Genomic DNA, 12,910 nt, shown 5'->3' with positions numbered 1-12,910 from the left:
CACCTACCTCACAGGGAGGGGAAGAGAAGGTGATTGTAAGCCGGTTTGAGTCTCCCTTAAGTGGTAGAGAAAGTTGGCATATAAAAACCCAGCAGGGGTCTTCAGAGTGTTCTTGAGCTAGCTGCCTCTGGAGCTTGGGTTATGCATGCTTCAGACAAAAAAAAAACCCTTAGAGAGTGATTTGGAGGAATGTGATGCCGACCTTGACCCAGCCTGGGGGTGGGACTGAGAGAGTTCTGAGAGAACGGTGACTAGCCCAAGGTCACCCAGCAGGCTTCATGTGGAGGAGTGGGGAATCAAACCCGGTTCTCCACATTAGAGTCTGCCGCTCTTAACTACTACACCTGTCAAATGTCCAACTTTATTATATATGAGTCTCTTCTATCTCTGTTGTACACACATATAGCCACCTCTCTGCCTACTGCTTTGTCTCTTTTACTAACATGCCTTTTGGGCTGACAGACAGGACATAAATAATTCCAACAATGCTGAACTGAAACTACCACTCCCTGTCTCCCTTCTACATTCTCCAAAAACTCGGTTGTCCAAAGCAATCTTTGGCTCTTCTACCTGTGGCTTTCCTTGGAAGATTCCCTACACTTGCTTAAGGAATTTATACAGAGAAAGAGCATAATTATCAGATTCATATCTTACTTCAATAAAAAGTCATCACGATAGGCATCAGAATGAGGTTACCTTAAGCCTGTTTTCTAACGGTCCAGAAAATCAGCAGAGGCAGCCAAGAGGGCAGCCAAACGTCCCTCCTGTCGTGTCCAGGCCAAGCACGGAGACCCCCCCAACCCAAACAATTTTTTGTAACTGGGGGCGCTTTCACACATTGATGTTTGTTTGGAAAGAAGTTTGTTTTTAATGTTGTTTATTGTATTATTGCTAATCTTAATAAAATTATTTAAAATAGTGCACTCACAATTCACTTTCAATGCACTTTAACAATTGCTTGCAAGTGGATTTTGCCATTTCACACAGTAAAATCCAGCTGCAAAGTGAACATAAGAATATAAGAAAAGCCGTGCTGGATCAGACCAAGGCCCATCCAGTCCAGCAGTCTGTTCACACAGTGGCCAACCAGGTGCCTCTAGGAAGCCCACAAACAAGACGACTGCCGCAGCACCATCCTGTCTGTGTTCCGCAGCACCTAATATATTTGGCATGCTCCACTGAACCTGGAGAGAATAGGGATGCATCATGACTAGTAGCCATTTTGACTAGTAGCCATGAATACCGCTCTCCTCCATGAACCTGTCCACTCCCCTCTTAAAGCCTTCCAAGTTAGCAGCCATCACCACATCCTGGGGCAGGGAGTTCCACAATTTAACTATGCATTGAAAGTGATTGGAAGTGCGTTATTCAGGATGTGGGAAAGCACCCTGAGACTTGGGCATCAAGTTTGGGTTAACAAATGAGGTGAAAAAATATAACCAAACATGCAAGACTGTAACTTGCGACCTGCACCCCAACTCGTATCTCTTTACACTTTGAGGCCCTTCATGGCCGGGATCAGGGCTCAAAATACATTTGACACTGAAACCACATTTGCGTACATGCTGAATCTCATCTTTGCCTCCCAAGCTAGCTTTCTCAGAGAAATTATGCTCGATTTGTAATCCTTGCCCAACTCATAATACTTCCCAGAGTCATTAAATAAACAAACCAACTACAAGTAATGCAGATTCGTTTTTCCAAGCAAGCGATTACAAATTTCAGCTAGAAATTTCGGTGTGGGAGCCCCACACCCAAATAACTCTGTAAGTCTTTAAGGGGCTGCGCATAGTTAAACTGTGGAACTCCCTGCCCCAGGATGTGGTGATGGCTGCCAACTTGGAAGGCTTTAAGAAGGGAGTGGATATGTTCATGGAGGGCTGTCCATGGCTACTAATCCAAATGAATACTAGTCATGATGCATCCCTGTTCTCAGGTGTCAGAGGAGCACACCTATGATATTAGGTGCTGTGGAACCCAGGCAGGATCATGCTGCTGTTTGTGGGCCCCTGGTTGGCCACTGTGTGAGTAGACTGCTGGACTTGATAAGCCTTGGTCTAATCCAACATGGCTGTTCTTATGTTTTTATGTTCCTCAGTGGAACAGACTTCCTCGGGAGGTGGTGGGCTCTCCTTCCTTGGAGGGTTTTAAGGAGAAGCTAGACAGCCATCTGTCAGCAATGCTGATTCTGTGAACTTAGGCAGATCATGAGAGGGAGGGCAGGAAGGGTTGCATCAGTGCTTGGCTCTCATGGCCCTTTCTTGAATGCCCAGAGTACTGCCGAATGCCACCTTGGGGTCAGGAAGCAATTTTCCTGCAGGCCAGACTGGCCAGGGATCCTGGACTGGTTTTTTTGTTTGTTTTGTTTTGTTTTTTGCCATCTTCTGGGCACAGAGTAGGGGTCATTGGATGTGTGTGTGCGGGGGAGATAGTTGTGAATTTCCTGCATTCTGCAGGGGGTTGGACTAGATCAGGGGTGGGGAACGTCAGGCCCGGGGGCCATTTAAGGCCCGCAAAATCATTTGGTCTGGCCCTTCGTGGGTCCTGGCAGATCTCTAGCTCAGAAGGATCTAAGATTGGCAATCTGCCCCCTCCCTTGGACAGGAATAGCTTCTATTCAAGGCAGATGTGAGTTTGTTTTGCCATGAAAAGGAACCTTTTTCCCCTCCTTGCAGAAGAGTCGTTAGCTATGGAGCTGCTAGGACTGCCCAAGAAACTGTGTTAACCCTTTCCCACCCGGGCCACGGAGAATACCTATTCTCTCTAGTATACCTATTCTCTCCAGTATCAGAGGAGCATGCCTATTATATTAGGTGCTGCTGCAGTCATCTTGTTGTGGCTTCCTAGAGGCACCTGGTTGGCCACTGTGTGAACAGACTGCTGGACTTGATGGGCCTTGGTGTGATCCAGTAGGGCCTTTCTTATGTTCTTATGTTGGCTAATTTTCAAGTTGACAATTTTTTATGGCCCGCGAATTATGTTATAAATATCCAAATGGCCCTTGGGTGAAAAAAGGTTCCCCGCCCCTGGACTAGATGACCATGGAGGCCCCTTCCAACTCGATGATTCTATTATATTAGGTGCCTTTGGAACCCAGGCAAGATAAATGCTGATGCAGTCATCTTGTTTGGGGGCTTCCTGGAGGCACCTGGTTGGCCACTGGGTGAACAGACTGCTGGACTCGATGGACCTTGGTCTGATCCAGCAGGGCCTTTCTTATGTTCTTAATATACCATCAAGTTGGTTTGCAGTTGCCTTCCTCCGCATAGCAACCCCTGTCTTCCTTGGTGGTCTCCCATCCAAGTACTGACCAAGGCCCATCCTGCTTAGCTCCCAAGCTCTGGCGAGCCCAGGCTAAGCTGGGCTATTTAAGCTGCTGCCTTGACGGAAGGCCCCCAAAATCTGGGATGGAAAGTAGGAGGGCGATTATAAGAAGATTCTTCTCTTTGGCAGCATAATCTACAACGGCTCCAGGGACAGCCCTGTGCCACTGTACCCCACTGACTCCCCCCCGCCCCCAGTTATGAGGCTTCATGGGCATAGCCAGGTAAGAGGTTTTTCATGGAATGACAGAATCCAGCACGGCCTTTCTTATGACTTGGCCTGAATTTTGGATGTGGGTCAGGTTGCTCATACACACCACTTCACGGCAAAAGTAGGTACCTGGCATGTACGTCCTGTTGTGAAACATTCCTTGGCTCTGCACCAGCCGCTTTCCACTCTTGCTGCTCTCGTACTTGATGAAGAAACCGACAGGTGGGAGGGAGACGGGGTCGTGGGTGTCGCAGTAGGTGCTGTTACACACGCACACCATGGAGTCGCGGCCAAAATACTTCGGGTTGCAGGGGCATCCACCTTGGTGGGAAGAGACAGCGCAGAGGAGAGATATCCGATTACGCCACAAGCCGAGGCTGAAGCGTTGTGTACCTATGCGGCAGCCTTCATCTAGCTCAGTGGTTCCCAAAGTGGGTAGTACCACCCCCTGGGGGTGGGATTACCTAGGGGGGTACTAAGAGGCAAAGGGGCAGTGGGGGGTGCTAGAGGTGGGCCACTTCAACTGTGCTGTTGGATAGGGTAGGGGGGGCTGGGGTTCAGTTTGTGGAACCGAGGGGAAGATGGCCCAAAAGGTTTGGGAGCCACTGCTCTAGCTCATTACTGTCTACTCAGCCGCTCCACGGTCTCGGGCTGAGAACCTTCTTAGCCCTACTGCATGAAGCTCTTAAGCATGGGGGGAGAGATTGAACCTGGGACCCCGGCAATGCAAAACATTTACCACTGACTCAGGAGCCTACAAGAAGTGGCCTTACTCTGAATGGCAGCTGCTCTCCTAGGTTGGAGGAGGAGGAAGAGGATGGAGGAAGAAGAAGAGTTTTTTATATGTTGACTTTCTCTACCTTTTAAGGAAATTTCAAGCTAGATTTAAGAAAAAGATTTCAACACTGATATAACTGTCTTCCTATAATTTTTAACAAGATTTTAAAAGAACTTAAGAGAAATTGTTTTCTCCCCCGCCCCTTCTTTCTCACTAAGACTAAGATGACCCAACAGAAGTTACTAGCCTACCCATCCCCCTAAAACCTGATTTTTAGTCACTGGTATGCTCAAAAGATCAATTTCTGTACAGGCATCCCATGAGGTTGCCTGCCGAGAATTCTCACTCGCCATAGGCGATCGGGGGTTTATAGAGCTGCGATCTTTTAGTCTTATCAATTGGTTAGAAAAACCTTTGGACCCACTCAAAAATGTGCCCTCCTGTCCAATTAATCAGGAAGCTTTCTTTTAATAAAATGTTCACCACTGTCCCCCGCACATCTGCCTATATGCCCCACTGGGGTAAACATACTCAGACAACTCCACAGGTTGCTTATAAGTTTGCCCCAGTTCAGCTCACTGATTGCTGAAGTCATGTGAGGAAGAAGAGGAGGAGGAAGAGGAAGAAGAGGAGGAAGAAGAGGAGGAAGAGGAAGAGTTGGTTTTTATATGCCGACTTTCTCTGCCACTTAAGGAAGAATCAAACCGGCTTACAATCACCGTCCCTTCCCCTCCACGCAACAGACACCCTGTGAGGTAGGTGGGGCTGAGAGAGTTGTCTAGCCCAAGGTCACCCAGCTGGCTTCATGTGGTGGAGTGGGGAAACAAACCTGGTTCTCCAGATTAGAGTCCGCCGCTCCAAACCACCACTCTTAACCACTACACCACACTGGTTTTGGCCCTAGAGATTTGTGTCACAGGAAGGGAACCGAAGGAAGCAAAAGAGGAAGCGTCATATTTCCACTGTAAATGCCTTTAAGGGAGATGCAATCCTTACACAACCTAAAATTGGCACAAGATTCCCCAGAGGTGGCAGACAGGCTTGTGGGCGATTTACTGCTTCACCAGGAAAGCCACAACCGCACTGGGAAGGACTGGAAGCAAAGCAAGGTGGGGTGGGGTGGGGGGAAACACCCGAGGGGGTGGGGGGTGGGAATGCTGTTGATAGGAAGTGAAGTCATCAAGAACAACCAAAAGACTCCCGTGGGTAGAAAAGAGGCCCAAAGCACCACGCCTGGGGGATTTCTAAATGGGTCAAAACCTGCTGACTATGGCGTAAAGAGGCAAAACCCGATTTACAGGTCCTGGAGCCCAGCTGAGGGGCAGATCCGTCATCACAAGGCCGCTCGAGAGCAGAGGAGACGTACAGAGTAGCCTCGGTGTCAGGAAGCTGCCCGACTCAGCCACAGGCTAGGGACCAAAAATAGCAATGCAGCCCTAGAAAAACCTTCACAAGCATTAGTTCACCTGACTTCTAGACGGCCTGTCGGCTAGGGTTGCCAGCCTCCAGGTACTCACCGTTACGGTGAATACTGACTTTGCTCCAGTTTCTGAATGAACTTTAAAACCCGGTTGGGATCGGTTTGATTTCTGAAACATTGAAATTGACCTTGCTCCGGTTTCTGTTTAGTGTGAACCCTAAAAAAAAACCCGGTTGGGTTTGCTTTGATTTCATGTTTGTAGAACTTTAGAACCCGGTTGGGACTGATCTGATTTATGCTTGTAATTTTTGACATTTGTATTTGCTCTTGTGTTGGATATTTGAATTCTTTTTGCTTAATATTTGAATGAAACTCGAGACCGTTTGGGTTCGAGCTCGTTGTTCTCAGCGTAGGTTCTTTGCTATTTGAGAACCTCCAGGGACTAGCTGGAGATCTCCTGCTATTACAACTAATCTCCAGCCGACAGAGATCAGTTCAGCTGGAGAAAATGGCCGCTTTGGCAATTGGACTCTATGGCTTTGAAGTCCCTCCCCTCTCCAAGCCCTGCTCTCCTCAGGCTCCGCCCCCAAAATCACCAGGTATTTCCCAACCCGGAGCTGGCAACCCTATGCACCTGACTGCCCTCGACCGGGGCTTTTTCAGCTCTGGCCCTGGCGGAACTCTCTATCAAGTAGGGTTGCCAACCTCCAGGTACTGGAATTCAGCACTAGTGCAAAGTAGACAAAATATTATTGTGTTTAAACATGCAATAAAGCAAAGTGCAATGATACATACAGGAAACACATGCAATTATATACAAATGTACAGTTCTTTTTTGATGCAGTCTTTATGCAATGAGATTTCCTTGTGTAGTTGTAGGAAAATTAATAAAAAAGTCCATAAGGTACTTCTATAAATATTCAAATCTTCATAGGATAACAGTAGATGGGGGGACGGCCGTTTGAAGAATATTTCTTCAGCCCCAATTCAATTCAATTTTACAAAATGTATCATGTATCATATAATCAGTCAGCTGGTTCCCGTCAGATACTCCCAAGTCTAGCAGCTAAGAAGTACCTTATGGACTTTTTTATGAATTTTCCTACGACACAAGGAAATCCCATTGCATAAAGACTGCATCAAAAAAGAATTATATACATTTGTATATAATTGCATGTGTTTCCTGTATGTATCATTGCACTTTGCTTTATTGCATGTTTAAACACAATAATATTTTGTCTACTTTGTACTAGTGTCTCTGTGCTGAATTCCAAACCTTACGGTATTAGCACGGGAGTGCTTTATTTTTGTGGTTTAACCTCCAGGTACTAGCTGGAGATCTCCTGCTATTCCAACCGATCTCCAGCCGATAGAGATCAGTTCCCCTGGAGAAAATGGCCGCTTTGGAGGGTGGACTCTACAGCATTATACTCTGCTGAGGTCCTTCCCCCAGACTCCACCCTCAAAATCTCCAGGTATTTCCCAACACAGAACACAGAGGTATCTCCCTATCTTCCATGGAGCAGCCCAGATATTTGAAGAACACATTCATGTCTCTCTCCCCCACCTCCAATTCTTCTCTTCTCCAGGCTAAGCATACCCAGTACCTTCAACTACCTTCATGGTTTCCAGTTCCAGACCACCAACCCTCTTCGTTGCTCTCCTCTGAATCTCCTCTAATTAGTCTGCACCCAAAAATGCCGCCCCCAAATCACAACTGCCTTTTTTTCTTGGCAGCTGCCGGCTTGCACTTGGCTTGTGATAAGATGACAATCTCGAGATCTCTTTGACATGCACCGCTCCCAAATAGGGTTGCCAGGTCCCTCTTCGCCACCGGCGGGAGATTTTTGGGGCGGAGCCTCAGGAGGGTGGGGCTTGGGGAGGGGAGGGACTTCAATGCCATAGACTCCAATGGCCAAACGCGGCCATTTTCTCCAGGGGGACTGATCTCTATTGGCAGAAGATCGGTTGTACTAGCAGGAGATCTCCAGCTAGGACCTGGAGGTTGGCAACCCTACTCCCAAACCCTCACTGGCTTCCTCCCCCTTCCACTATCCCCCTGCCTCAGCCCGGTTCTTTCACCACCATGTCGACATGCTCGTCCACGGATGTCCGCCACACACGCTGTCCTCACCTGTCGCTCCATGCGCCATCTGGAGCAAGAGGAACCAGCAGCCCAACGCGCTGGCTCGCCTGGACCACATCGTCTCACGAGGGGCTCTCTCGGGGTCGGCGCTGAATTCCAAAGACCGGGGAGGGGAGGAGGGAGGCCAAACCTGATCTTTGCCCCTGCGGGAGAAAGAGAATCGTTACACTAGATCAGAACAACTGCCCTATGGGGAATGGTTAAAACAGGGCTCTTTGGCTTAGAAAGAAGGCGGCTAAGGGGAGACATGACAGAGGTCTGTAAAATTATGCATGGTTTGGAGAGAGCTGACAGGGAGAAGCTTTTCTCCCTCTCTCATAAGACCAGAATGCTGGGGTCATCTGCTGAAGCTGGAGGGTGAGAGATTCAAAACTGATAAAAGGAAGTATTTCTTCACCCAACGCATAGTTAAATGGTGGAACTCCCTGCCCCAGGATGTGGTGATGGCTGCCAACTTGGAAGGCTTGAAGAGGGGAGTGGACATGTTCATGGACAAGAGAGTTATCCATGGCTACTAGTCAAAATGGCTACTAGTCATGATGCATACCTATTCTCTCTAGTATCAGAGGAGCATGCCGAATATCTTAGGTGCTGTGGAACAGAGGCAGGATAAATGCAGCTGCAGTCGTCTTGTTTGTGGGCTTCCTAGAGGCACCTGGTTGGCCACTATGTGAACAGCCTGCTGGACTTGATGGGCCTTGGTCTGATCCAGCCTGGCCTTTCTTATGTTCTTATGTACACAAGTCTCTCCAGTTGGGGAATGTTGGCAAATCCCAAAAAGGAAGGCCATGACTTGACCGTCACCACCTCCTATGTGAAAGTGACAACGGTCTCAGCGGACCACTCTTTTTTGGGGGAGGGGAGAGAACCACACAAAGAATACAGGCAGCCTTCTGCGTGGTGTGCCCACTTGATTTGGGGGAGAAAAGCGCGCACCCTTTCTCCACCAAATGAATGCTTCATTGGCCAAGCAATACCTGAGACTAAACCTTTTAAAAAAATTATTTGTGTGTGTGTGTGTGTGTGTTAAGTGCCATCAAATTGCTTCCGACTCATGGTGACCCTACGATTACATGTCCTTCAAAACAACAGTACCACTCAGGTCCTGTAAACTGAGGGCCGTGGCTTCCTTTATAGAGTCAATCCATCTCATCTTGGATCTTCCTCTTCTCCTGCTGCCTTCAACTTTTCCTAGCGTTGTCTTTTCCACTGACTTGTCGTCTCATAATGTCACCAAAGCATGATAGCCCCAGTTTAGTCATTTTAATTTCTAGGGACAGTTCAGGCTTGATTTGATCTTCTTTTTTTGCCTTTAGGTCACAGCTGACTTATGGCGACCCCGTAGGGTTTTCAAGGCAAGAGACGTTTGGAGGGGGTTTGCCATTGCCTGCCTCTGCATCACGCCCCTGGTATTCCATGGAGGTCTCCCATCCAAATACTTGCCAGTCTCAACCCTGCTTAGCTTCTGAGATCGGAAGAGATCAGCTAGGCTGGGCTGTCCCAGCCAGGGCCCCACCTGTTTACTGAAACAGTATTCAAGGCAGTGAATGGAGAACAGTAAAAGTTAAACCCGTTTTTCAAAAAAGACTACAATATACAAACCAAAATCTGAAAACAAGAGCAACTACCAGCAATTGGTTATAAAGTCAGCAATAAAACAGCAGCAAGGGGTGTGTGTTAAGTGCCGTCAAGTCCCTTCCGACTCATGGCGACCCTATGAATCAACGTCCTCCAAAACAGCCTCTCTTTAACAGCCTTGCTCAGGTGTCACAAATTGAGGGCTGTGGCTTTCTTTATAGAGTCAATCCATCTCTTGTTGGGTCTTCCTCTTTTCCTGCTGCCCTCAACTTTTCCTAGCATGATTGTGTTTTCCTGTGACTCTTGTCTTCACATAATGTGACCAAAGTACGACAGCCACAGTTTAGTCATTTTAGCTTCTAGGGTCAGTGCTGGCTTGATGTGATCTATAACCCACCGATTTGATTTTTGGCAGTCCACAGTATCCGTAAAACTCTCCGCCAACACCACATTTCAAAGGAATCTACTTTCTTCCTATCGGCTTTCCTCACTGTCCAGCTTTCACACCCATCCATAGTAATAGGAAATACAATGGCATGAATTAACTTGATCTTGGTTGCCAGCGACACATCCTTACACTTAAGACCCCTATGATCCTTACACTTAAAAGCCCTGATGAGACAGCAGCAGGAGTGACCCCAAAAGTAAAATACGGAATAAATGACAACATTAAAAATAGATCAGGGAATCAGTTTACCAAACCCCCTCCAGAACAGACAGTTTTCGCTGACGTCAGGAAGGCCAAGAGCGGAGAGGCAGGGATGAAGCCTGCCTCCCTGGGCACGCAAAGTGTGCACGCTACTGCCGGACAATGAAGCAATTGTATTGTTCGGCATAGCATTACTCGTGACTCAGCTGAAGGCCAGAATGTGTTGGTGCTGGATTCTTCTCCGCTGCAACCCAAGGCACCCTGTATCCTACGCATATCTGAGATCCGGAAGTGTGGAAACGGTGTCCGAGGACATTTCCTCCAGGCAATCTTCGTCCCCCGTCCAAACAGAGACATCTACAAGTTCAGTCCATGAGCCCTGCCACATTTACCAACTTCTTCCTCCCCAATTTCCCCTAAACCCTTCTCAACTCGTAGTCTGCTCACACCAAAGACAGATTCCAGGCAGAAGGAGGGAAGAGGATATAAGGACTCAAGAATCTCTGCTCCTACTTGTATCTGACCAGGGTTGCAAACCTCCAAGTAATAGCTGGAGATCTCCTGCTATTACAACTGACTTCCAGCCAATAGAGATCAGTTCCCCTGGAGAAAATGACCGCTTTGGCAACTGGACTCTATGGCACTGAAGTCCCTCCCCTCCCCAAACCCCACCTTCCTCAGGCTCCACCCCCAAAACCTCCCGCCGGTGGCAAAGAGGGACCTGGCAACCCTATATCTGACGAAGGGAGCTTTGGCTCTTGAAAGCTCATACCCTGGAAATCTTAATGTGCTTCTGGGCTCAAATCTGCCCCAATAAATGGAGGAGAACCGGGTTTGATTCCTCGCTCCTCCACATGAGCGGCAAAGGCTAATTTGGCGAACTGGGTTTGATTCCCCACTCCTCCTCATGAAGCCAGCTGGGTGACTTTGGGCTAGTCACAGCTCTCTTTGAGCTCTCTCAGCCCCACCTACCTCACAGGGTGTCTGTTGTGGGGAGGGGAAGAGAAGGTGATTGTAAACCGGTTTGATTCTTCCTTAAGTGGTAGAGAAAGTCAGCATATAAAAACCAACTCTTCCTCTTCTTCAATGGACAAACAAACATTACCATTCAGTTCATTGGTTTGGCTATTAGCCATCACAAAGCATATGTTGTAGGGAGCATTATTAGGGCGCCATCTTTTAAGTGTTTTTAGATAAATTATAAATCCAGGTTTTATGGTTTTCTGCTTTGTATGTCCTACATTTTTATGGAATTATTGTTATGGGGAGGGGCCGTGGCTCAGTGGTAGAGCATCTGCTTGGCATGCAGAAGGTCCCAGGTTCAATCCCCGGCATCTCCAGTTAAAGGGACTAGGCAAGTAGGTGATGTGAAAGACCTCTGGAAAGCCACTGCTGGTCTGAGTAGACAATACTGAATTTGATGGACCAAGGAACTGATTTAGTATGAGGCAGCTTCATGTGTTGCTCTACGCCCAGCTTTTGTCAGGAGAGAGCAGGATAAAAGTCAATCAATCAATCAATCAATTAAGGTGAACTTCTTTCAAGGAGCTGCAGACTCAATACCAGGTTCTCCCTTTCCTGTTCTCTTCACAACAACTCTGTCAGGCGGGTTAGGCTTGGGGAGCGCGACTGGCCCAAAGGTCATCAAGGCAAGCTTCCACGGCAGAGTGCGGAACCTGAACCCACCTCCTCGCCCAATAACTTACGCAATTTACACGTTAAAATGGCCTGATGCTCTATCCAAAAAAACGATGGGTTAGTCTGTCGATAGCAGTAGAAAAGCGCACAAGTCCAGTAGCACCTTAAAGATTAACGCAATTTCAGACAGGGTAGGAGCTTTCTGAAGAAAGTGAGCGGTAGCTCCTACCCTGCCAGAAATTCTGGTAGTCTTTAAGGTGCTACTCGACTCTTGCTCTTTTCTAATCCCCAAAACTTGAAACCTAAACAGTGAGGGGCCCAAAGAAGAATTTAAAAAATATTACCCTACCTTTCCCATAAGCTGAAGATAGCACAGTTCTGAAATGCAAAAGAAGGGGAGACCCGGTGAATTTTGGAATTGACGGGACTAGCAGAGGCACAAATGTGTTAAGCAGGTGTTGTTCACCCCCTTGTTGCCGCATCAAGTCTGAGCAGGTACCTTTCGACCAGGCACTCCTTCCTCCCCCAGTGAAAAAAAAATTACAGCCCTTCCCCCCAACCCCAGTTCACCAAACTGGTCAATGGCTAATATTCTAGGGAACTTTCCCAGCAACATAATGCCACGGAGCATACACAGAGGGCTGTCCCTTCCTCGCTACTGAATAACCAGAGCCGCACTCCAAGGCTAGCCAGAACCCCAGGGCAGGACCAAGACAAGATCTGGAGGACTAAAATAACACGAGAACACACATTTTAGAAGAGGAAGAAGAGTTGGTTTTTATATGCCGACTTTATCTTTTTTTAAGGAGTCTCAAAGCGGTTTACAATGTCCTTCCCTTCCTTTCTCCACAACAGACACCTTGTGAGGTAGGTGAGGCTAAGAGAGTTCAGAGAGAACTGTGACTGGTCCAAGGTCACCCACCAGGCTTCTTGTGGAGGAATGAAGAAGAAAATTTGGTTTTTATATGCTGACTTTCTCCACCACTTAAGAAAGAATCAGCCCAGCTTACAATCACCTTCCCCTCCCTTCCCCACAACAGACACCCTGTGAGGTAAGTGGGGCTGAGCGAGTTCAGAGAGAACTGTGACTAGCCCAAGGTCACCCAGCAGTCTTCACGTGGAGGAGCGGGGAAACCAACCTGGTTCACCAGATTCGAGTCCGCCGCT

At 47.8% G+C, this 12,910-nt stretch overlaps 1 protein-coding gene across 1 annotated transcript in view; it reads right to left on the bottom strand.

Moving 5' to 3' along the window:
* Nucleotides 1-12,910, bottom strand: part of LOC130480876 (lysosomal acid glucosylceramidase-like) — a 46,975-nt gene that overhangs the window by 12,018 nt on the left and 22,047 nt on the right. Inside the window, exons 4-5 of the mRNA XM_056853496.1 lie at nucleotides 7,867-8,021; nucleotides 3,664-3,855 (exon numbers count right to left, since the gene is read on the bottom strand). Of these exons, the coding sequence (XP_056709474.1) occupies nucleotides 3,664-3,855; nucleotides 7,867-8,021 (347 nt within the window). The remainder of the gene's footprint in view (nucleotides 1-3,663; nucleotides 3,856-7,866; nucleotides 8,022-12,910) is intronic.

Source organism: Euleptes europaea, chromosome 7 (assembly GCF_029931775.1).
Source record: "Euleptes europaea isolate rEulEur1 chromosome 7, rEulEur1.hap1, whole genome shotgun sequence".
NCBI lineage: Eukaryota > Metazoa > Chordata > Lepidosauria > Squamata > Sphaerodactylidae > Euleptes > Euleptes europaea.
The sequence above is the reverse complement of the archived record's forward strand: the minus strand, read 5'-3'. Positions and strand labels throughout refer to the sequence as shown.